The sequence below is a fragment of the Myxocyprinus asiaticus genome, unplaced genomic scaffold (genome assembly GCF_019703515.2).
Source record: "Myxocyprinus asiaticus isolate MX2 ecotype Aquarium Trade unplaced genomic scaffold, UBuf_Myxa_2 HiC_scaffold_70, whole genome shotgun sequence".
Lineage (NCBI taxonomy): Eukaryota > Metazoa > Chordata > Actinopteri > Cypriniformes > Catostomidae > Myxocyprinus > Myxocyprinus asiaticus.
The window spans coordinates 40431-64353 of record NW_026249820.1 but is presented as its reverse complement, the minus strand read 5'-3'; the positions used below and the strand labels follow the sequence as shown (position 1 = coordinate 64353).

The following is a 23923-nucleotide window of genomic DNA, read 5'->3' as shown; positions in this document are numbered from 1 at the left end:
TCCAGCCCGTGCCTCCCTCTCTGAGCTTTGGGCCTGCTCGGGGTTGGGATTGGGTCATGGCACAGTTTTTTTTCGGTTTTTATTTTATTCCCTTCAACAATTTTATTGTATGGTTTGGATTGGGTTGGGTATTTCCAGTTTTACTTATTCCCATAATTAAGTGTGTGTCTCTCTCTGTGTGTTTATTTGCACACACACACACACGTACATATATACACACACACACACACACACTCTCTTATATGTACACACACAAATCACATACATAATTTATATACACAAACATACATTTGTGTGATTTCAAAATTTATTTTAGGAATAGAGATACCTTTTACTTATAAATAAATATACATGATTCATATATACTCATTTACATTGATAATTTCTTCATCTTCATAACTTTTTTCAAAAAAACCTTTTTTTTGTTAGTTTACAAATTCAATATACACAAACACAGTTTATTACAGGAGATTTAGGAAAAAAGATCTTGATTGCTCATCGCTGGACTGGTTATTTGAATGTTCATGTGATGATCGGTTCGTTTGTTTAATTTGACATCAAAGGTTCTTTGAGTATTTTTGATACACGGGAGGAGAATTCTACTCCATATATGGCTTATGTTGGTGCGTCACTATTGACCCGACAGAATCACACAATTAGTGAATATCATCTTTAATATTTTATTTTATACTAATTTGGGCTTGAATTCCATTTGTTTTCACAAATGTAAAGAATATTCCTTCATTTCGCTTTGTTTATTCACACAGTTTGTATATAATTGAGCTTAATTGTTCTGATTTTATAACAGGGTCGCACACATACACACACACACACACACACATAGAGAGAGCGCGCTGCAGGCTCATGCACACAGCACGCATTTGAGGACAGCGCGCCGCGTGATTCGGATGCTCAGCGAATTGTCTGCGCATATAAAGTGATCTTTTGGACATTTTTAGTCAGTTTTGTGATTTAATTTCGTTCAAGTCAGCCTGAGGAAGGTACAGTTTAGTACCGAAACGTCGCACAAGACTTGAACGGTACAGTTTGTTTTGTTTTTGGAGTTTTTTGCTGAGTTTGGTGTGCGTTTAGGATGGATGTTTTTTCGAGGCGCGAGAGACAGCGTTTGGCGCCGCGTCCTCGTATTAGACTCACTGATACATCACCAAACTACAGATTTGATGCTTCAATGAAGAATACAACTGCACGTTTTCGTGCAAATGAGTTTAATTATGACTCACACGACCAAGAAAAGAATACAAATGCACGTTTACGTGCAAGACGTGACAACAAATTGTTTAACAAACAAACAAATGCACGTTTTCGTGCACGTGAGTTTATGAATACACAATACAGAGATTTGAATTGGCAACATGAGTATTCCCGTCCAGGTCGAGTACCAGTGTCCCGAGAAAGTGCCAGGCTTGGTTCTTCTCGTTCAGTCTCTACTTTCCACCCTGATCAGCACTATGAGGTTGTAGGTCCATACAGACCTCCCAATAGACACCAAATAAAGCGTCAACGCAATAGAGCAAAGCGCACACAGTTTGCCACTGCGTCTAATGTTGATGCTGAAATTGAGAACCACGCAGAGCGTGAATTTTTTGTTGAGCAAGATGCTCTTTCTGAGGAGGATGTTCCTCAGCAATATAATGACCCTTCTGAGTTTGATTCAGTTTCTACTCAAAATCTCAGGAACCGAGCAACTTCCAATACTTTTCCTTCTCATTCTTCCTCTGCTCGCAGAATAAAATCTGTTTCTTTTGTGAATCACGGGGGACGTTTCCGTGATGTTGAAGTTTCTCTGGACAGAGGAACTCACCCACGCACTTTTGAAAGGGACAGATTTGCACGCCATTTCCCCCAAGAAAGGGAGGTTGGAGGGGGAAAGTTTAACAATTTAAAACAACGATTGTTACGTAGCACCACACACATTCCTGCACCCCCTAAGCTTAAAGCAACAATCAAACGCATGTATGATTTGATCCGTTTAGTTCACCATTTGGGGAAAGTCACTACAAAGATTCAAGATAACCAACCGATTACTTTTCAAAGGTTGACTGGCATTTTGATTGAGGCCGTCAACCCCGCGTCTCCTAACGATCAGGTGCGTCAAATGCTAGAGGGTAACGCTAAAAATTGGTCTTTTACCACACAGCTCATTTTAGAACAGCACTATGAGACGTTGATAGACGAAACGATTAAAGCCATCCGGGAACAAACGGACCAAGCCGATTGGCCAAAGGCGTTTGAAGTAGCGTCTAATTGGGCTGATCGTAATTTTCGGGGAAGGGTGAGTCCTGAGACTATTGAACAAGCAGAGGCTTTCATTACAGCTGAACTATCAGAAGCGAATTCCAATGCAATACCATTGGTCATAGCTGAAGAGCAAGTGTCAGAGTCCCCACGACCTCGCACATTTGCGGAAGTGGCAGTCTCTGGCTCACAACTACTAGCACGAACAGCACCAGCTCCACTGCCATTGGTTAGTACCCCTCTAGTTGTGGTCCGCCCGAAAGCGGGGGCACACCACATTGAAGTCCAAACCTCACCATCTCTTTTGGTGGAAGGGGGTGTCAAAGTCTCCTCCAAATCGGAGAGACTGGTCTTTTGAAAGGGAATTGTCTCCCGTGGGACCGCAACCAGCGCTCCAGCCCATACAGGCTCGAGCGATGTCACCACAAAAACAAAGGATTAGGAAAACGCATACACACCAGTCCGAGGCTCTTGAAGGTGACCAGCTCATCCTTGTGAGGGACACACATCACCAGAGTGAATGTGATGTAGTGTCCACTCCACGGCGGGATGGGTCACCTCGGGAGTTAGTTAATTTGGGGGAAGAGAATTGAATTGATTCTCCTTTACCCCCCGCACAACGCTGTGCCGCTACTTCTGACTCTTCTCAACACTCTAGCGCAGTGTTGTTTTCTGAACACTCAGGAGATTCCAACAGAATTCGTTCTCCACTCTCACATTTTCTCGAAGAATATGAACCATCTCCGAATCCGAGGGTCCCCTTGGAACCTATTGTGAAGGTGGTACGTGTTGAACACAGTGTTTCTCAACATTCCTCCCCAGTCGAAAGCAGACTGAGAGGAGAAGCAAATACAAAATTTCCACAGAAACCTACTGAGGTGGTGGAACGAGGAGAACCTAGCTGTATTCTACATCCTCCCCTAGCGGCTCAACCACCGCTTGAGGACACAACTTCTGTTGGAGCTCTGAGCCCTGCCCCTTTGACTCCCAGCTCGATTGGTCGTCCAATCAGGCACGTCAATACGGGTAGAAAGTTATTCGATTGGAGTTTAACACTGAGAAAGAGATTCGTAATAATTGGCGACTCCAATCTTCATAGGCTTCCCTCATTCCAGTACCCAGATTTACAAGTGGATAGCTTTCCAGGGGCCAAGTGGCAACACGCTGGAAATCTCATAGAGAAGGCTACCATTGAGGTTAAGCCTGAAAAGATTATTCTGTCATTTGGTTTGAACAACAGACGGCAACGGTACAGAATGACAGCAATTACGGAAATGCAGAGGGCATACAGAGCGGTCAAACAGCGTTTGCCGGATACAGAGTTGTTTTGTCCTCTTATCAATTTTTCCAGGACTCTTCCTATGGAAGAACAACTCATGTTGGAACACATTAATGGACACATCAAAAAGAACATGAAATTTATTCCGTTGCTCCCAACGGCTCAGTTTCAAGTGGACGATGACGGCATCCACTGGAGGTCAATGACCGCTAAGGCCATGTTAGCACATTGGGCGACCCATTTAAACTTATAGCCAGTGACAGCCCAACAATGGGACCCCATAAGCTCATTATCAATCTTTCGGAGTCGTTTGTGCTCACTTCAGAGCAAAATTCTGTTCTTTTGAAAGGTCTCTCTTTCATTCCCACCCCCTTAGGCCTTAAAACTCAGAAAAAAGAATTGTTAAAAGACATGCAGTCCTACCATCGTAGGTTGAAATTAGAAACATTTTTTGAGGGCAAGAAGAGTCAAAAACATAAACTTCCTTTCACGCATGGCTCTGACTGGACACCGGCTCTCTCCAGTCTCCCGAAACAGATAGCCCAAATTATTAGGGCTGATAATTATGCGTATCGCCATTTGCACTGGGGTCATAGAGCTGAACCTAATTTGTCCAGAGGAGAAAAGAAAGCGTTACGTGAACTTCAAAATAACAACAATATTGTTATCAAGCCCGCAGATAAGGGGAATGCGGTTGTCATCTTAGATAGAGACCAGTATGTTCGGGAGGGACAGAGGCAACTAACAGTTGTTGAACATTATCGTCCGTTGGAGAAACCTATTTATTTACAGACTATTAATTTAATTTCAGAGATATTAGAAGAAATGTACTCAAAGAAAATTATTAGTGGGCGCCAAAAAGAGTATCTCCTGGGAAATGGTCCGCCGAGACCCAGGAGATTCTATTTATTACCTAAAATACATAAAGAACCCAAAAATTGGAGTGTTCCGTTTAAAATTCCCCCTGGCAGACCTATTGTGTCTGACTGCAATAGCGAAACGTATTTTGTTGCTGAGTACATCGAGTATTTTTTAAATCCCATTTCACAGAAACACCCCAGTTATCTAAAAGACACTTATGATTTTATTTCTAAAATTGGCCGTTTACAAATTCCTCCTAATGCTTTTCTTTTTACCATTGACATTGACAGTTTGTATACTAATATTGAGACTAAAGTCGGCTTGGAAGCTGTTAAGAAATGTATGAGTAAATTCCCGGACCCAAAAAGGCCGGATGAATATATTTTGAAGTTATTGGAAATTAATTTAACAAAAAACGATTTTGAGTTTGATTCGAAATTCTATCTACAAATTAAAGGCACGGCAATGGGGAAGAAATTTGCCCCCTCGTATGCCAACATCTTTATGGCCGACTGGGAGGAATCGGCTCTCTCTTCCTTTCCTTTAAAACCGTTTGCATATTTTCGTTTTCTGGATGATATCTGGGGTGTCTGGACGTACTCCAAGGATGAATTTATGACGTTTACACAACATTTAAACACACATCAGAGTTCCATTAAGATTAAGTTTATGATTGATCTACAAGAGGTCAATTTTCTGGATGTGGTTTCCTATAAGGGTCCTAAATTTCAGGAAACGGGTCGGTTGGACTTCAGAGTTTATTTCAAGGAAACCGACACACACTCACTTCTTCATAAGCACAGTTTTCACCCCAAACACACATTCAAAGGGATTGTGAAATCTCAATTGTTGAGATTTCACAGAATTTGCACAGAACAGACTTTTTTCCTTTCTGCTACCAAAACTTTATTCTCTGCCTTAAAACAACGCGGTTACTCGAGATCATTCCTTCGTAGGATGCTCAAAACTTTTAACCAACCCAAAGTGCTCCCTACGACAGATCCACATCCCAGAAACAAAATCATTCCTTTAGTGACACATTTTTCTAGCCAAAGTGTTCAACTCAATTTAGCGTCAAAATCTAACTTCCTTAAATTTCTCACACCCACACCTTATCTCCAACACCATAAGCCCATTGCGGCCTACAAACGCAACAAAAATCTTTTGGACACTTTAGTTCATAGTAAATTATATTCACCTTTACCAAAAGGCCCAAGGGATAAATGTAAATATTTTGTTTCTTTACGTTGGGTAATGAGTAAATCTACAAAACAAATATTTCAACTGCCACAGCCTTTGTCCCACCGAACAAGTAATTGTGTCTATTTAATTTTTTGTCTCAAATGCCGCAGACAGTATGTGGGCCAAACCAAAAATGAGCTACGTGTCCGCATCTACCAGCATGCCCACAATATTGTACACAAAATTGAGAAGCGTAGACATGTGGTTCAGCATTTTTTGGTTCACGGTCTTGCGGCCCTCAGGGCGACGGGACTCCAAGCGAATCCCCTCTGGTCATTACAGGACCGCCTTAGAGCTGAGAGGACATGGATCACACGCTTGGATACCCTCTACCCGAGAGGTCTTAATGAGATGTAATTCTGATGAGTCAATTATATTTTTTTTCTTTTATATTCTCCTTCTTTCCTTTGAATGTGGTCTAAATGATCACATATTTCTATTTTCTACAACCACATCTACACCAACCCCTAAACCTAACCTTAATTACCCTTAGAATAATACCCACACTAGCCCCTAAACCTAACCTTGGTTACCCTACCAGCCCCTAAACCTAACCTTAATAACCCTTAGAGCAATACCCACATCAGCTCCTAAACCTAACCTGGGGTACTCCTTACAATAATACCCCCTTTGGGATGTATTTATTTTATTTTATTTTATTTTATTATACTAACAGCTGTAGTTGTGTCCCTTTCCCGCTCTTGGGTGGGCTCTTAGTGGTCAGTTGAGGGAAGGACTGTGCACAACCAGGCCTGGGCCCTTTATTGGACCCAGGCCTTGGATTTTTACATTTTCCTAATCCAGCCCGTGCCTCCCTCTCTGAGCTTTGGGCCTGCTCGGGGTTGGGATTGGGTCATGGCACAGTTTTTTTTCGGTTTTTATTTTATTCCCTTCAACAATTTTATTGTATGGTTTGGATTGGGTTGGGTATTTCCAGTTTTACTTATTCCCATAATTAAGTGTGTGTCTCTCTCTGTGTGTTTATTTGCACACACACACACACGTACATATATATACACACACACACACACACTCTCTTATATGTACACACACAAATCACATACATAATTTATATACACAAACATACATTTGTGTGATTTCAAAATTTATTTTAGGAATAGAGATACCTTTTACTTATAAATAAATATACATGATTCATATATACTCATTTACATTGATAATTTCTTCATCTTCATAACTTTTTTCAAAAAAACCTTTTTTTTGTTAGTTTACAAATTCAATATACACAAACACAGTTTATTACAGGAGATTTAGGAAAAAAGATCTTGATTGCTCATCGCTGGACTGGTTATTTGAATGTTCATGTGATGATCGGTTCGTTTGTTTAATTTGACATCAAAGGTTCTTTGAGTATTTTTGATACACGGGAGGAGAATTCTACTCCATATATGGCTTATGTTGGTGCGTCACTATTGACCCGACAGAATCACACAATTAGTGAATATCATCTTTAATATTTTATTTTATACTAATTTGGGCTTGAATTCCATTTGTTTTCACAAATGTAAAGAATATTCCTTCATTTCGCTTTGTTTATTCACACAGTTTGTATATAATTGAGCTTAATTGTTCTGATTTTATAACAGCGTCGCACACATACACACACACACACACACACATAGAGAGAGCGCGCTGCAGGCTCATGCACACAGCACGCATTTGAGGACAGCGCGCCGCGTGATTCGGATGCTCAGCGAATTGTCTGCGCATATAAAGTGATCTTTTGGACATTTTTAGTCAGTTTTGTGATTTAATTTCGTTCAAGTCAGCCTGAGGAAGGTACAGTTTAGTACCGAAACGTCGCACAAGACTTGAACGGTACAGTTTGTTTTGTTTTTGGAGTTTTTTGCTGAGTTTGGTGTGCGTTTAGGATGGATGTTTTTTCGAGGCGCGAGAGACAGCGTTTGGCGCCGCGTCCTCGTATTAGACTCACTGATACATCACCAAACTACAGATTTGATGCTTCAATGAAGAATACAACTGCACGTTTTCGTGCAAATGAGTTTAATTATGACTCACACGACCAAGAAAAGAATACAAATGCACGTTTACGTGCAAGACGTGACAACAAATTGTTTAACAAACAAACAAATGCACGTTTTCGTGCACGTGAGTTTATGAATACACAATACAGAGATTTGAATTGGCAACATGAGTATTCCCGTCCAGGTCGAGTACCAGTGTCCCGAGAAAGTGCCAGGCTTGGTTCTTCTCGTTCAGTCTCTACTTTCCACCCTGATCAGCACTATGAGGTTGTAGGTCCATACAGACCTCCCAATAGACACCAAATAAAGCGTCAACGCAATAGAGCAAAGCGCACACAGTTTGCCACTGCGTCTAATGTTGATGCTGAAATTGAGAACCACGCAGAGCGTGAATTTTTTGTTGAGCAAGATGCTCTTTCTGAGGAGGATGTTCCTCAGCAATATAATGACCCTTCTGAGTTTGATTCAGTTTCTACTCAAAATCTCAGGAACCGAGCAACTTCCAATACTTTTCCTTCTCATTCTTCCTCTGCTCGCAGAATAAAATCTGTTTCTTTTGTGAATCACGGGGGACGTTTCCGTGATGTTGAAGTTTCTCTGGACAGAGGAACTCACCCACGCACTTTTGAAAGGGACAGATTTGCACGCCATTTCCCCCAAGAAAGGGAGGTTGGAGGGGGAAAGTTTAACAATTTAAAACAACGATTGTTACGTAGCACCACACACATTCCTGCACCCCCTAAGCTTAAAGCAACAATCAAACGCATGTATGATTTGATCCGTTTAGTTCACCATTTGGGGAAAGTCACTACAAAGATTCAAGATAACCAACCGATTACTTTTCAAAGGTTGACTGGCATTTTGATTGAGGCCGTCAACCCCGCGTCTCCTAACGATCAGGTGCGTCAAATGCTAGAGGGTAACGCTAAAAATTGGTCTTTTACCACACAGCTCATTTTAGAACAGCACTATGAGACGTTGATAGACGAAACGATTAAAGCCATCCGGGAACAAACGGACCAAGCCGATTGGCCAAAGGCGTTTGAAGTAGCGTCTAATTGGGCTGATCGTAATTTTCGGGGAAGGGTGAGTCCTGAGACTATTGAACAAGCAGAGGCTTTCATTACAGCTGAACTATCAGAAGCGAATTCCAATGCAATACCATTGGTCATAGCTGAAGAGCAAGTGTCAGAGTCCCCACGACCTCGCACATTTGCGGAAGTGGCAGTCTCTGGCTCACAACTACTAGCACGAACAGCACCAGCTCCACTGCCATTGGTTAGTACCCCTCTAGTTGTGGTCCGCCCGAAAGCGGGGGCACACCACATTGAAGTCCAAACCTCACCATCTCTTTTGGTGGAAGGGGGGTGTCAAAGTCTCCTCCAAATCGGAGAGACTGGTCTTTTGAAAGGGAATTGTCTCCCGTGGGACCGCAACCAGCGCTCCAGCCCATACAGGCTCGAGCGATGTCACCACAAAAACAAAGGATTAGGAAAACGCATACACACCAGTCCGAGGCTCTTGAAGGTGACCAGCTCATCCTTGTGAGGGACACACATCACCAGAGTGAATGTGATGTAGTGTCCACTCCACGGCGGGATGGGTCACCTCGGGAGTTAGTTAATTTGGGGGAAGAGAATTGAATTGATTCTCCTTTACCCCCCGCACAACGCTGTGCCGCTACTTCTGACTCTTCTCAACACTCTAGCGCAGTGTTGTTTTCTGAACACTCAGGAGATTCCAACAGAATTCGTTCTCCACTCTCACATTTTCTCGAAGAATATGAACCATCTCCGAATCCGAGGGTCCCCTTGGAACCTATTGTGAAGGTGGTACGTGTTGAACACAGTGTTTCTCAACATTCCTCCCCAGTCGAAAGCAGACTGAGAGGAGAAGCAAATACAAAATTTCCACAGAAACCTACTGAGGTGGTGGAACGAGGAGAACCTAGCTGTATTCTACATCCTCCCCTAGCGGCTCAACCACCGCTTGAGGACACAACTTCTGTTGGAGCTCTGAGCCCTGCCCCTTTGACTCCCAGCTCGATTGGTCGTCCAATCAGGCACGTCAATACGGGTAGAAAGTTATTCGATTGGAGTTTAACACTGAGAAAGAGATTCGTAATAATTGGCGACTCCAATCTTCATAGGCTTCCCTCATTCCAGTACCCAGATTTACAAGTGGATAGCTTTCCAGGGGCCAAGTGGCAACACGCTGGAAATCTCATAGAGAAGGCTACCATTGAGGTTAAGCCTGAAAAGATTATTCTGTCATTTGGTTTGAACAACAGACGGCAACGGTACAGAATGACAGCAATTACGGAAATGCAGAGGGCATACAGAGCGGTCAAACAGCGTTTGCCGGATACAGAGTTGTTTTGTCCTCTTATCAATTTTTCCAGGACTCTTCCTATGGAAGAACAACTCATGTTGGAACACATTAATGGACACATCAAAAAGAACATGAAATTTATTCCGTTGCTCCCAACGGCTCAGTTTCAAGTGGACGATGACGGCATCCACTGGAGGTCAATGACCGCTAAGGCCATGTTAGCACATTGGGCGACCCATTTAAACTTATAGCCAGTGACAGCCCAACAATGGGACCCCATAAGCTCATTATCAATCTTTCGGAGTCGTTTGTGCTCACTTCAGAGCAAAATTCTGTTCTTTTGAAAGGTCTCTCTTTCATTCCCACCCCCTTAGGCCTTAAAACTCAGAAAAAAGAATTGTTAAAAGACATGCAGTCCTACCATCGTAGGTTGAAATTAGAAACATTTTTTGAGGGCAAGAAGAGTCAAAAACATAAACTTCCTTTCACGCATGGCTCTGACTGGACACCGGCTCTCTCCAGTCTCCCGAAACAGATAGCCCAAATTATTAGGGCTGATAATTATGCGTATCGCCATTTGCACTGGGGTCATAGAGCTGAACCTAATTTGTCCAGAGGAGAAAAGAAAGCGTTACGTGAACTTCAAAATAACAACAATATTGTTATCAAGCCCGCAGATAAGGGGAATGCGGTTGTCATCTTAGATAGAGACCAGTATGTTCGGGAGGGACAGAGGCAACTAACAGTTGTTGAACATTATCGTCCGTTGGAGAAACCTATTTATTTACAGACTATTAATTTAATTTCAGAGATATTAGAAGAAATGTACTCAAAGAAAATTATTAGTGGGCGCCAAAAAGAGTATCTCCTGGGAAATGGTCCGCCGAGACCCAGGAGATTCTATTTATTACCTAAAATACATAAAGAACCCAAAAATTGGAGTGTTCCGTTTAAAATTCCCCCTGGCAGACCTATTGTGTCTGACTGCAATAGCGAAACGTATTTTGTTGCTGAGTACATCGAGTATTTTTTAAATCCCATTTCACAGAAACACCCCAGTTATCTAAAAGACACTTATGATTTTATTTCTAAAATTGGCCGTTTACAAATTCCTCCTAATGCTTTTCTTTTTACCATTGACATTGACAGTTTGTATACTAATATTGAGACTAAAGTCGGCTTGGAAGCTGTTAAGAAATGTATGAGTAAATTCCCGGACCCAAAAAGGCCGGATGAATATATTTTGAAGTTATTGGAAATTAATTTAACAAAAAACGATTTTGAGTTTGATTCGAAATTCTATCTACAAATTAAAGGCACGGCAATGGGGAAGAAATTTGCCCCCTCGTATGCCAACATCTTTATGGCCGACTGGGAGGAATCGGCTCTCTCTTCCTTTCCTTTAAAACCGTTTGCATATTTTCGTTTTCTGGATGATATCTGGGGTGTCTGGACGTACTCCAAGGATGAATTTATGACGTTTACACAACATTTAAACACACATCAGAGTTCCATTAAGATTAAGTTTATGATTGATCTACAAGAGGTCAATTTTCTGGATGTGGTTTCCTATAAGGGTCCTAAATTTCAGGAAACGGGTCGGTTGGACTTCAGAGTTTATTTCAAGGAAACCGACACACACTCACTTCTTCATAAGCACAGTTTTCACCCCAAACACACATTCAAGGGATTGTGAAATCTCAATTGTTGAGATTTCACAGAATTTGCACAGAACAGACTTTTTTCCTTTCTGCTACCAAAACTTTATTCTCTGCCTTAAAACAACGCGGTTACTCGAGATCATTCCTTCGTAGGATGCTCAAAACTTTTAACCAACCCAAAGTGCTCCCTACGACAGATCCACATCCCAGAAACAAAATCATTCCTTTAGTGACACATTTTTCTAGCCAAAGTGTTCAACTCAATTTAGCGTCAAAATCTAACTTCCTTAAATTTCTCACACCCACACCTTATCTCCAACACCATAAGCCCATTGCGGCCTACAAACGCAACAAAAATCTTTTGGACACTTTAGTTCATAGTAAATTATATTCACCTTTACCAAAAGGCCCAAGGGATAAATGTAAATATTTTGTTTCTTTACGTTGGGTAATGAGTAAATCTACAAAACAAATATTTCAACTGCCACAGCCTTTGTCCCACCGAACAAGTAATTGTGTCTATTTAATTTTTTGTCTCAAATGCCGCAGACAGTATGTGGGCCAAACCAAAAATGAGCTACGTGTCCGCATCTACCAGCATGCCCACAATATTGTACACAAAATTGAGAAGCGTAGACATGTGGTTCAGCATTTTTTGGTTCACGGTCTTGCGGCCCTCAGGGCGACGGGACTCCAAGCGAATCCCCTCTGGTCATTACAGGACCGCCTTAGAGCTGAGAGGACATGGATCACACGCTTGGATACCCTCTACCCGAGAGGTCTTAATGAGATGTAATTCTGATGAGTCAATTATATTTTTTTCTTTTATATTCTCCTTCTTTCCTTTGAATGTGGTCTAAATGATCACATATTTCTATTTTCTACAACCACATCTACACCAACCCCTAAACCTAACCTTAATTACCCTTAGAATAATACCCACACTAGCCCCTAAACCTAACCTTGGTTACCCTACCAGCCCCTAAACCTAACCTTAATAACCCTTAGAGCAATACCCACATCAGCTCCTAAACCTAACCTGGGGTACTCCTTACAATAATACCCCCCTTTGGGATGTATTTATTTTATTTTATTTTATTTTATTATACTAACAGCTGTAGTTGTGTCCCTTTCCCGCTCTTGGGTGGGCTCTTAGTGGTCAGTTGAGGGAAGGACTGTGCACAACCAGGCCTGGGCCCTTTATTGGACCCAGGCCTTGGATTTTTACATTTTCCTAATCCAGCCCGTGCCTCCCTCTCTGAGCTTTGGGCCTGCTCGGGGTTGGGATTGGGTCATGGCACAGTTTTTTTTCGGTTTTTATTTTATTCCCTTCAACAATTTTATTGTATGGTTTGGATTGGGTTGGGTATTTCCAGTTTTACTTATTCCCATAATTAAGTGTGTGTCTCTCTCTGTGTGTTTATTTGCACACACACACACACGTACATATATACACACACACACACACACACTCTCTTATATGTACACACACAAATCACATACATAATTTATATACACAAACATACATTTGTGTGATTTCAAAATTTATTTTAGGAATAGAGATACCTTTTACTTATAAATAAATATACATGATTCATATATACTCATTTACATTGATAATTTCTTCATCTTCATAACTTTTTTCAAAAAAACTTTTTTTGTTAGTTTACAAATTCAATATACACAAACACAGTTTATTACAGGAGATTTAGGAAAAAAGATCTTGATTGCTCATCGCTGGACTGGTTATTTGAATGTTCATGTGATGATCGGTTCGTTTGTTTAATTTGACATCAAAGGTTCTTTGAGTATTTTTGATACACGGGAGGAGAATTCTACTCCATATATGGCTTATGTTGGTGCGTCACTATTGACCCGACAGAATCACACAATTAGTGAATATCATCTTTAATATTTTATTTTATACTAATTTGGGCTTGAATTCCATTTGTTTTCACAAATGTAAAGAATATTCCTTCATTTCGCTTTGTTTATTCACACAGTTTGTATATAATTGAGCTTAATTGTTCTGATTTTATAACAGGGTCGCACACATACACACACACACACACATAGAGAGAGCGCGCTGCAGGCTCATGCACACAGCACGCATTTGAGGACAGCGCGCCGCGTGATTCGGATGCTCAGCGAATTGTCTGCGCATATAAAGTGATCTTTTGGACATTTTTAGTCAGTTTTGTGATTTAATTTCGTTCAAGTCAGCCTGAGGAAGGTACAGTTTAGTACCGAAACGTCGCACAAGACTTGAACGGTACAGTTTGTTTTGTTTTTGGAGTTTTTTGCTGAGTTTGGTGTGCGTTTAGCATGGATGTTTTTTCGAGGCGCGAGAGACAGCGTTTGGCGCCGCGTCCTCGTATTAGACTCACTGATACATCACCAAACTACAGATTTGATGCTTCAATGAAGAATACAACTGCACGTTTTCGTGCAAATGAGTTTAATTATGACTCACACGACCAAGAAAAGAATACAAATGCACGTTTACGTGCAAGACGTGACAACAAATTGTTTAACAAACAAACAAATGCACGTTTTCGTGCACGTGAGTTTATGAATACACAATACAGAGATTTGAATTGGCAACATGAGTATTCCCGTCCAGGTCGAGTACCAGTGTCCCGAGAAAGTGCCAGGCTTGGTTCTTCTCGTTCAGTCTCTACTTTCCACCCTGATCAGCACTATGAGGTTGTAGGTCCATACAGACCTCCCAATAGACACCAAATAAAGCGTCAACGCAATAGAGCAAAGCGCACACAGTTTGCCACTGCGTCTAATGTTGATGCTGAAATTGAGAACCACGCAGAGCGTGAATTTTTTGTTGAGCAAGATGCTCTTTCTGAGGAGGATGTTCCTCAGCAATATAATGACCCTTCTGAGTTTGATTCAGTTTCTACTCAAAATCTCAGGAACCGAGCAACTTCCAATACTTTTCCTTCTCATTCTTCCTCTGCTCGCAGAATAAAATCTGTTTCTTTTGTGAATCACGGGGGACGTTTCCGTGATGTTGAAGTTTCTCTGGACAGAGGAACTCACCCACGCACTTTTGAAAGGGACAGATTTGCACGCCATTTCCCCCAAGAAAGGGAGGTTGGAGGGGGAAAGTTTAACAATTTAAAACAACGATTGTTACGTAGCACCACACACATTCCTGCACCCCCTAAGCTTAAAGCAACAATCAAACGCATGTATGATTTGATCCGTTTAGTTCACCATTTGGGGAAAGTCACTACAAAGATTCAAGATAACCAACCGATTACTTTTCAAAGGTTGACTGGCATTTTGATTGAGGCCGTCAACCCCGCGTCTCCTAACGATCAGGTGCGTCAAATGCTAGAGGGTAACGCTAAAAATTGGTCTTTTACCACACAGCTCATTTTAGAACAGCACTATGAGACGTTGATAGACGAAACGATTAAAGCCATCCGGGAACAAACGGACCAAGCCGATTGGCCAAAGGCGTTTGAAGTAGCGTCTAATTGGGCTGATCGTAATTTTCGGGGAAGGGTGAGTCCTGAGACTATTGAACAAGCAGAGGCTTTCATTACAGCTGAACTATCAGAAGCGAATTCCAATGCAATACCATTGGTCATAGCTGAAGAGCAAGTGTCAGAGTCCCCACGACCTCGCACATTTGCGGAAGTGGCAGTCTCTGGCTCACAACTACTAGCACGAACAGCACCAGCTCCACTGCCATTGGTTAGTACCCCTCTAGTTGTGGTCCGCCCGAAAGCGGGGGCACACCACATTGAAGTCCAAACCTCACCATCTCTTTTGGTGGAGGGGGGGGTGTCAAAGTCTCCTCCAAATCGGAGAGACTGGTCTTTTGAAAGGGAATTGTCTCCCGTGGGACCGCAACCAGCGCTCCAGCCCATACAGGCTCGAGCGATGTCACCACAAAAACAAAGGATTAGGAAAACGCATACACACCAGTCCGAGGCTCTTGAAGGTGACCAGCTCATCCTTGTGAGGGACACACATCACCAGAGTGAATGTGATGTAGTGTCCACTCCACGGCGGGATGGGTCACCTCGGGAGTTAGTTAATTTGGGGGAAGAGAATTGAATTGATTCTCCTTTACCCCCGCACAACGCTGTGCCGCTACTTCTGACTCTTCTCAACACTCTAGCGCAGTGTTGTTTTCTGAACACTCAGGAGATTCCAACAGAATTCGTTCTCCACTCTCACATTTTCTCGAAGAATATGAACCATCTCCGAATCCGAGGGTCCCCTTGGAACCTATTGTGAAGGTGGTACGTGTTGAACACAGTGTTTCTCAACATTCCTCCCCAGTCGAAAGCAGACTGAGAGGAGAAGCAAATACAAAATTTCCACAGAAACCTACTGAGGTGGTGGAACGAGGAGAACCTAGCTGTATTCTACATCCTCCCCTAGCGGCTCAACCACCGCTTGAGGACACAACTTCTGTTGGAGCTCTGAGCCCTGCCCCTTTGACTCCCAGCTCGATTGGTCGTCCAATCAGGCACGTCAATACGGGTAGAAAGTTATTCGATTGGAGTTTAACACTGAGAAAGAGATTCGTAATAATTGGCGACTCCAATCTTCATAGGCTTCCCTCATTCCAGTACCCAGATTTACAAGTGGATAGCTTTCCAGGGGCCAAGTGGCAACACGCTGGAAATCTCATAGAGAAGGCTACCATTGAGGTTAAGCCTGAAAAGATTATTCTGTCATTTGGTTTGAACAACAGACGGCAACGGTACAGAATGACAGCAATTACGGAAATGCAGAGGGCATACAGAGCGGTCAAACAGCGTTTGCCGGATACAGAGTTGTTTTGTCCTCTTATCAATTTTTCCAGGACTCTTCCTATGGAAGAACAACTCATGTTGGAACACATTAATGGACACATCAAAAAGAACATGAAATTTATTCCGTTGCTCCCAACGGCTCAGTTTCAAGTGGACGATGACGGCATCCACTGGAGGTCAATGACCGCTAAGGCCATGTTAGCACATTGGGCGACCCATTTAAACTTATAGCCAGTGACAGCCCAACAATGGGACCCCATAAGCTCATTATCAATCTTTCGGAGTCGTTTGTGCTCACTTCAGAGCAAAATTCTGTTCTTTTGAAAGGTCTCTCTTTCATTCCCACCCCCTTAGGCCTTAAAACTCAGAAAAAAGAATTGTTAAAAGACATGCAGTCCTACCATCGTAGGTTGAAATTAGAAACATTTTTTGAGGGCAAGAAGAGTCAAAAACATAAACTTCCTTTCACGCATGGCTCTGACTGGACACCGGCTCTCTCCAGTCTCCCGAAACAGATAGCCCAAATTATTAGGGCTGATAATTATGCGTATCGCCATTTGCACTGGGGTCATAGAGCTGAACCTAATTTGTCCAGAGGAGAAAAGAAAGCGTTACGTGAACTTCAAAATAACAACAATATTGTTATCAAGCCCGCAGATAAGGGGAATGCGGTTGTCATCTTAGATAGAGACCAGTATGTTCGGGAGGGACAGAGGCAACTAACAGTTGTTGAACATTATCGTCCGTTGGAGAAACCTATTTATTTACAGACTATTAATTTAATTTCAGAGATATTAGAAGAAATGTACTCAAAGAAAATTATTAGTGGGCGCCAAAAAGAGTATCTCCTGGGAAATGGTCCGCCGAGACCCAGGAGATTCTATTTATTACCTAAAATACATAAAGAACCCAAAAATTGGAGTGTTCCGTTTAAAATTCCCCTGGCAGACCTATTGTGTCTGACTGCAATAGCGAAACGTATTTTGTTGCTGAGTACATCGAGTATTTTTTAAATCCCATTTCACAGAAACACCCCAGTTATCTAAAAGACACTTATGATTTTATTTCTAAAATTGGCCGTTTACAAATTCCTCCTAATGCTTTTCTTTTACCATTGACATTGACAGTTTGTATACTAATATTGAGACTAAAGTCGGCTTGGAAGCTGTTAAGAAATGTATGAGTAAATTCCCGGACCCAAAAAGGCCGGATGAATATATTTTGAAGTTATTGGAAATTAATTTAACAAAAAACGATTTTGAGTTTGATTCGAAATTCTATCTACAAATTAAAGGCACGGCAATGGGGAAGAAATTTGCCCCCTCGTATGCCAACATCTTTATGGCCGACTGGGAGGAATCGGCTCTCTCTTCCTTTCCTTTAAAACCGTTTGCATATTTTCGTTTTCTGGATGATATCTGGGGTGTCTGGACGTACTCCAAGGATGAATTTATGACGTTTACACAACATTTAAACACACATCAGAGTTCCATTAAGATTAAGTTTATGATTGATCTACAAGAGGTCAATTTTCTGGATGTGGTTTCCTATAAGGGTCCTAAATTTCAGGAAACGGGTCGGTTGGACTTCAGAGTTTATTTCAAGGAAACCGACACACACTCACTTCTTCATAAGCACAGTTTTCACCCCAAACACACATTCAAAGGGATTGTGAAATCTCAATTGTTGAGATTTCACAGAATTTGCACAGAACAGACTTTTTTCCTTTCTGCTACCAAAACTTTATTCTCTGCCTTAAAACAACGCGGTTACTCGAGATCATTCCTTCGTAGGATGCTCAAAACTTTTAACCAACCCAAAGTGCTCCCTACGACAGATCCACATCCCAGAAACAAAATCATTCCTTTAGTGACACATTTTTCTAGCCAAAGTGTTCAACTCAATTTAGCGTCAAAATCTAACTTCCTTAAATTTCTCACACCCACACCTTATCTCCAACACCATAAGCCCATTGCGGCCTACAAACGCAACAAAAATCTTTTGGACACTTTAGTTCATAGTAAATTATATTCACCTTTACCAAAAGGCCCAAGGGATAAATGTAAATATTTTGTTTCTTTACGTTGGGTAATGAGTAAATCTACAAAACAAATATTTCAACTGCCACAGCCTTTGTCCCACCGAACAAGTAATTGTGTCTATTTAATTTTTGTCTCAAATGCCGCAGACAGTATGTGGGCCAAACCAAAAATGAGCTACGTGTCCGCATCTACCAGCATGCCCACAATATTGTACACAAAATTGAGAAGCGTAGACATGTGGTTCAGCATTTTTTGGTTCACGGTCTTGCGGCCCTCAGGGCGACGGGACTCCAAGCGAATCCCCTCTGGTCATTACAGGACCGCCTTAGAGCTGAGAGGACATGGATCACACGCTTGGATACCCTCTACCCGAGAGGTCTTAATGAGATGTAATTCTGATGAGTCAATTATATTTTTTTCTTTTATATTCTCCTTCTTTCCTTTGAATGTGGTCTAAATGATCACATATTTCTATTTTCTACAACCACATCTACACCAACCCCTAAACCTAACCTTAATTACCCTTAGAATAATACCCACACTAGCCCCTAAACCTAACCTTGGTTACCCTACCAGCCCCTAAACCTAACCTTAATAACCCTTAGAGCAATACCCACATCAGCTCCTAAACCTAACCTGGGGTACCCTTACAATAATACCCCCTTTGGGATGTATTTATTTTATTTTATTTTATTTTATTATACTAACAGCTGTAGTTGTGTCCCTTTCCCGCTCTTGGGTGGGCTCTTAGTGGTCAGTTGAGGGAAGGACTGTGCACAACCAGGCCTGGGCCCTTTATTGGACCCAGGCCTTGGATTTTTACATTTTCCTAATCCAGCCCGTGCCTCCCTCTCTGAGCTTTGGGCCTGCTCGGGGTTGGGATTGGGTCATGGCACAGTTTTTTTTTCGGTTTTTATTTTATTCCCTTCAACAATTTTATTGTATGGTTTGGATTGGGTTGGGTATTTCCAGTTTTACTTATTCCCATAATTAAGTGTGTGTCTCTCTCTGTGTGTTTATTTGCACACACACACACACGTACATATATACACACACACACACACACACTCTCTTATATGTACACACACAAATCACATACATAATTTATATACACAAACATACATTTGTGTGATTTCAAAATTTATTTTAGGAATAGAGATACCTTTTACTTATAAATAAATATACATGATTCATATATACTCATTTACATTGATAATTTCTTCATCTTCATAACTTTTTTCAAAAAACCTTTTTTTTGTTAGTTTACAAATTCAATATACACAAACACAGTTTATTACAGGAGATTTAGGAAAAAAGATCTTGATTGCTCATCGCTGGACTGGTTATTTGAATGTTCATGTGATGATCGGTTCGTTTGTTTAATTTGACATCAAAGGTTCTTTGAGTATTTTTGATACACGGGAGGAGAATTCTACTCCATATATGGCTTATGTTGGTGCGTCACTATTGACCCGACAGAATCACACAATTAGTGAATATCATCTTTAATATTTTATTTTATACTAATTTGGGCTTGAATTCCATTTGTTTTCACAAATGTAAAGAATATTCCTTCATTTCGCTTTGTTTATTCACACAGTTTGTATATAATTGAGCTTAATTGTTCTGATTTTATAACAGGGTCGCACACATACACACACACACACACACACATAGAGAGAGCGCGCTGCAGGCTCATGCACACAGCACGCATTTGAGGACAGCGCGCCGCGTGATTCGGATGCTCAGCGAATTGTCTGCGCATATAAAGTGATCTTTTGGACATTTTTAGTCAGTTTTGTGATTTAATTTCGTTCAAGTCAGCCTGAGGAAGGTACAGTTTAGTACCGAAACGTCGCACAAGACTTGAACGGTACAGTTTGTTTTGTTTTTGGAGTTTTTTGCTGAGTTTGGTGTGCGTTTAGGATGGATGTTTTTTCGAGGCGCGAGAGACAGCGTTTGGCGCCGCGTCCTCGTATTAGACTCACTGATACATCACCAAACTACAGATTTGATGCTTCAATGAAGAATACAACTGCACGTTTTCGTGCAAATGAGTTTAATTATGACTCACACGACCAAGAAAAGAATACAAATGCACGTTTACGTGCAAGACGTGACAACAAATTGTTTAACAAACAAACAAATGCACGTTTTCGTGCACGTGAGTTTATGAATACACAATACAGAGATTTGAATTGGCAACATGAGTATTCCCGTCCAGGTCGAGTACCAGTGTCCCGAGAAAGTGCCAGGCTTGGTTCTTCTCGTTCAGTCTCTACTTTCCACCCTGATCAGCACTATGAGGTTGTAGGTCCATACAGACCTCCCAATAGACACCAAATAAAGCGTCAACGCAATAGAGCAAAGCGCACACAGTTTGCCACTGCGTCTAATGTTGATGCTGAAATTGAGAACCACGCAGAGCGTGAATTTTTTGTTGAGCAAGATGCTCTTTCTGAGGAGGATGTTCCTCAGCAATATAATGACCCTTCTGAGTTTGATTCAGTTTCTACTCAAAATCTCAGGAACCGAGCAACTTCCAATACTTTTCCTTCTCATTCTTCCTCTGCTCGCAGAATAAAATCTGTTTCTTTTGTGAATCACGGGGGACGTTTCCGTGATGTTGAAGTTTCTCTGGACAGAGGAACTCACCCACGCACTTTTGAAAGGGACAGATTTGCACGCCATTTCCCCCAAGAAAGGGAGGTTGGAGGGGGAAAGTTTAACAATTTAAAACAACGATTGTTACGTAGCACCACACACATTCCTGCACCCCCTAAGCTTAAAGCAACAATCAAACGCATGTATGATTTGATCCGTTTAGTTCACCATTTGGGGAAAGTCACTACAAAGATTCAAGATAACCAACCGATTACTTTTCAAAGGTTGACTGGCATTTTGATTGAGGCCGTCAACCCCGCGTCTCCTAACGATCAGGTGCGTCAAATGCTAGAGGGTAACGCTAAAAATTGGTCTTTTACCACACAGCTCATTTTAGAACAGCACTATGAGACGTTGATAGACGAAACGATTAAAGCCATCCGGGAACAAACGGACCAAGCCGATTGGCCAAAGGCGTTTGAAGTAGCGTCTAATTGGGCTGATCGTAATTTTCGGGGAAGGGTGAGTCCTGAGACTATTGAACAAGCAGAGGCTTTCATTACAGCTGAACTATCAGAAGCGAATTCCAATGCAATACCATTGGTCATAGCTGAAGAGCAAGTGTCAGAGTCCCCACGACCTCGCACATTTGCGGAAGTGGCAGTCTCTGGCTCACAACTACTAGCACGAACAGCACCAGCTCCACTGCCATTGGTTAGTACCCCTCTAGTTGTGGTCCGCCCGAAAGCGGGGGCACACCACATTGAAGTCCAAACCTCACCATCTCTTTTGGTGGAAGGGGGTGTCAAAGTCTCCTCCAAATCGGAGAGACTGGTCTTTTGAAAGGGAATTGTCTCCCGTGGGACCGCAACCAGCGCTCCAGCCCATACAGGCTCGAGCGATGTCACCACAAAAACAAAGGATTAGGAAAACGCATACACACCAGTCCGAGGCTCTTGAAGGTGACCAGCTCATCCTTGTGAGGGACACACATCACCAGAGTGAATGTGATGTAGTGTCCACTCCACGGCGGGATGGGTCACCTCGGGAGTTAGTTAATTTGGGGGAAGAGAATTGAATTGATTCTCCTTTACCCCCCGCACAACGCTGTGCCGCTACTTCTGACTCTTCTCAACACTCTAGCGCAGTGTTGTTTTCTGAACACTCAGGAGATTCCAACAGAATTCGTTCTCCACTCTCACATTTTCTCGAAGAATATGAACCATCTCCGAATCCGAGGGTCCCCTTGGAACCTATTGTGAAGGTGGTACGTGTTGAACACAGTGTTTCTCAACATTCCTCCCCAGTCGAAAGCAGACTGAGAGGAGAAGCAAATACAAAATTTCCACAGAAACCTACTGAGGTGGTGGAACGAGGAGAACCTAGCTGTATTCTACATCCTCCCCTAGCGGCTCAACCACCGCTTGAGGACACAACTTCTGTTGGAGCTCTGAGCCCTGCCCCTTTGACTCCCAGCTCGATTGGTCGTCCAATCAGGCACGTCAATACGGGTAGAAAGTTATTCGATTGGAGTTTAACACTGAGAAAGAGATTCGTAATAATTGGCGACTCCAATCTTCATAGGCTTCCCTCATTCCAGTACCCAGATTTACAAGTGGATAGCTTTCCAGGGGCCAAGTGGCAACACGCTGGAAATCTCATAGAGAAGGCTACCATTGAGGTTAAGCCTGAAAAGATTATTCTGTCATTTGGTTTGAACAACAGACGGCAACGGTACAGAATGACAGCAATTACGGAAATGCAGAGGGCATACAGAGCGGTCAAACAGCGTTTGCCGGATACAGAGTTGTTTTGTCCTCTTATCAATTTTTCCAGGACTCTTCCTATGGAAGAACAACTCATGTTGGAACACATTAATGGACACATCAAAAAGAACATGAAATTTATTCCGTTGCTCCCAACGGCTCAGTTTCAAGTGGACGATGACGGCATCCACTGGAGGTCAATGACCGCTAAGGCCATGTTAGCACATTGGGCGACCCATTTAAACTTATAGCCAGTGACAGCCCAACAATGGGACCCCATAAGCTCATTATCAATCTTTCGGAGTCGTTTGTGCTCACTTCAGAGCAAAATTCTGTTCTTTTGAAAGGTCTCTCTTTCATTCCCACCCCCTTAGGCCTTAAAACTCAGAAAAAAGAATTGTTAAAAGACATGCAGTCCTACCATCGTAGGTTGAAATTAGAAACATTTTTTGAGGGCAAGAAGAGTCAAAAACATAAACTTCCTTTCACGCATGGCTCTGACTGGACACCGGCTCTCTCCAGTCTCCCGAAACAGATAGCCCAAATTATTAGGGCTGATAATTATGCGTATCGCCATTTGCACTGGGGTCATAGAGCTGAACCTAATTTGTCCAGAGGAGAAAAGAAAGCGTTACGTGAACTTCAAAATAACAACAATATTGTTATCAAGCCCGCAGATAAGGGGAATGCGGTTGTCATCTTAGATAGAGACCAGTATGTTCGGGAGGGACAGAGGCAACTAACAGTTGTTGAACATTATCGTCCGTTGGAGAAACCTATTTATTTACAGACTATTAATTTAATTTCAGAGATATTAGAAGAAATGTACTCAAAGAAAATTATTAGTGGGCGCCAAAAGAGTATCTCCTGGGAAATGGTCCGCCGAGACCCAGGAGATTCTATTTATTACCTAAAATACATAAAGAACCCAAAAATTGGAGTGTTCCGTTTAAAATTCCCCCTGGCAGACCTATTGTGTCTGACTGCAATAGCGAAACGTATTTTGTTGCTGAGTACATCGAGTATTTTTTAAATCCCATTTCACAGAAACACCCCAGTTATCTAAAAGACACTTATGATTTTAT

General features: G+C 42.0%; 1 protein-coding gene across 4 annotated transcripts in view; it reads left to right on the top strand.

Moving 5' to 3' along the window:
• The first annotated feature begins 379 nt into the window (after window positions 1–379).
• LOC127439519 (uncharacterized) overlaps window positions 380–23923 on the top strand; it is a 53831-nt gene continuing 30287 nt past the window's right edge. For 3 of the 4 annotated variants that reach the window (XM_051695687.1, XM_051695685.1, XM_051695686.1), the window contains exon 1: window positions 20395–21874. In XM_051695687.1, coding sequence (XP_051551647.1) covers window positions 20395–21874 — 1480 coding nt within the window. Of the gene's footprint in view, window positions 2574–20394; window positions 21875–23923 lie in introns of those variants that run through there. The other variant, XM_051695688.1, reaches the window with a different exon arrangement.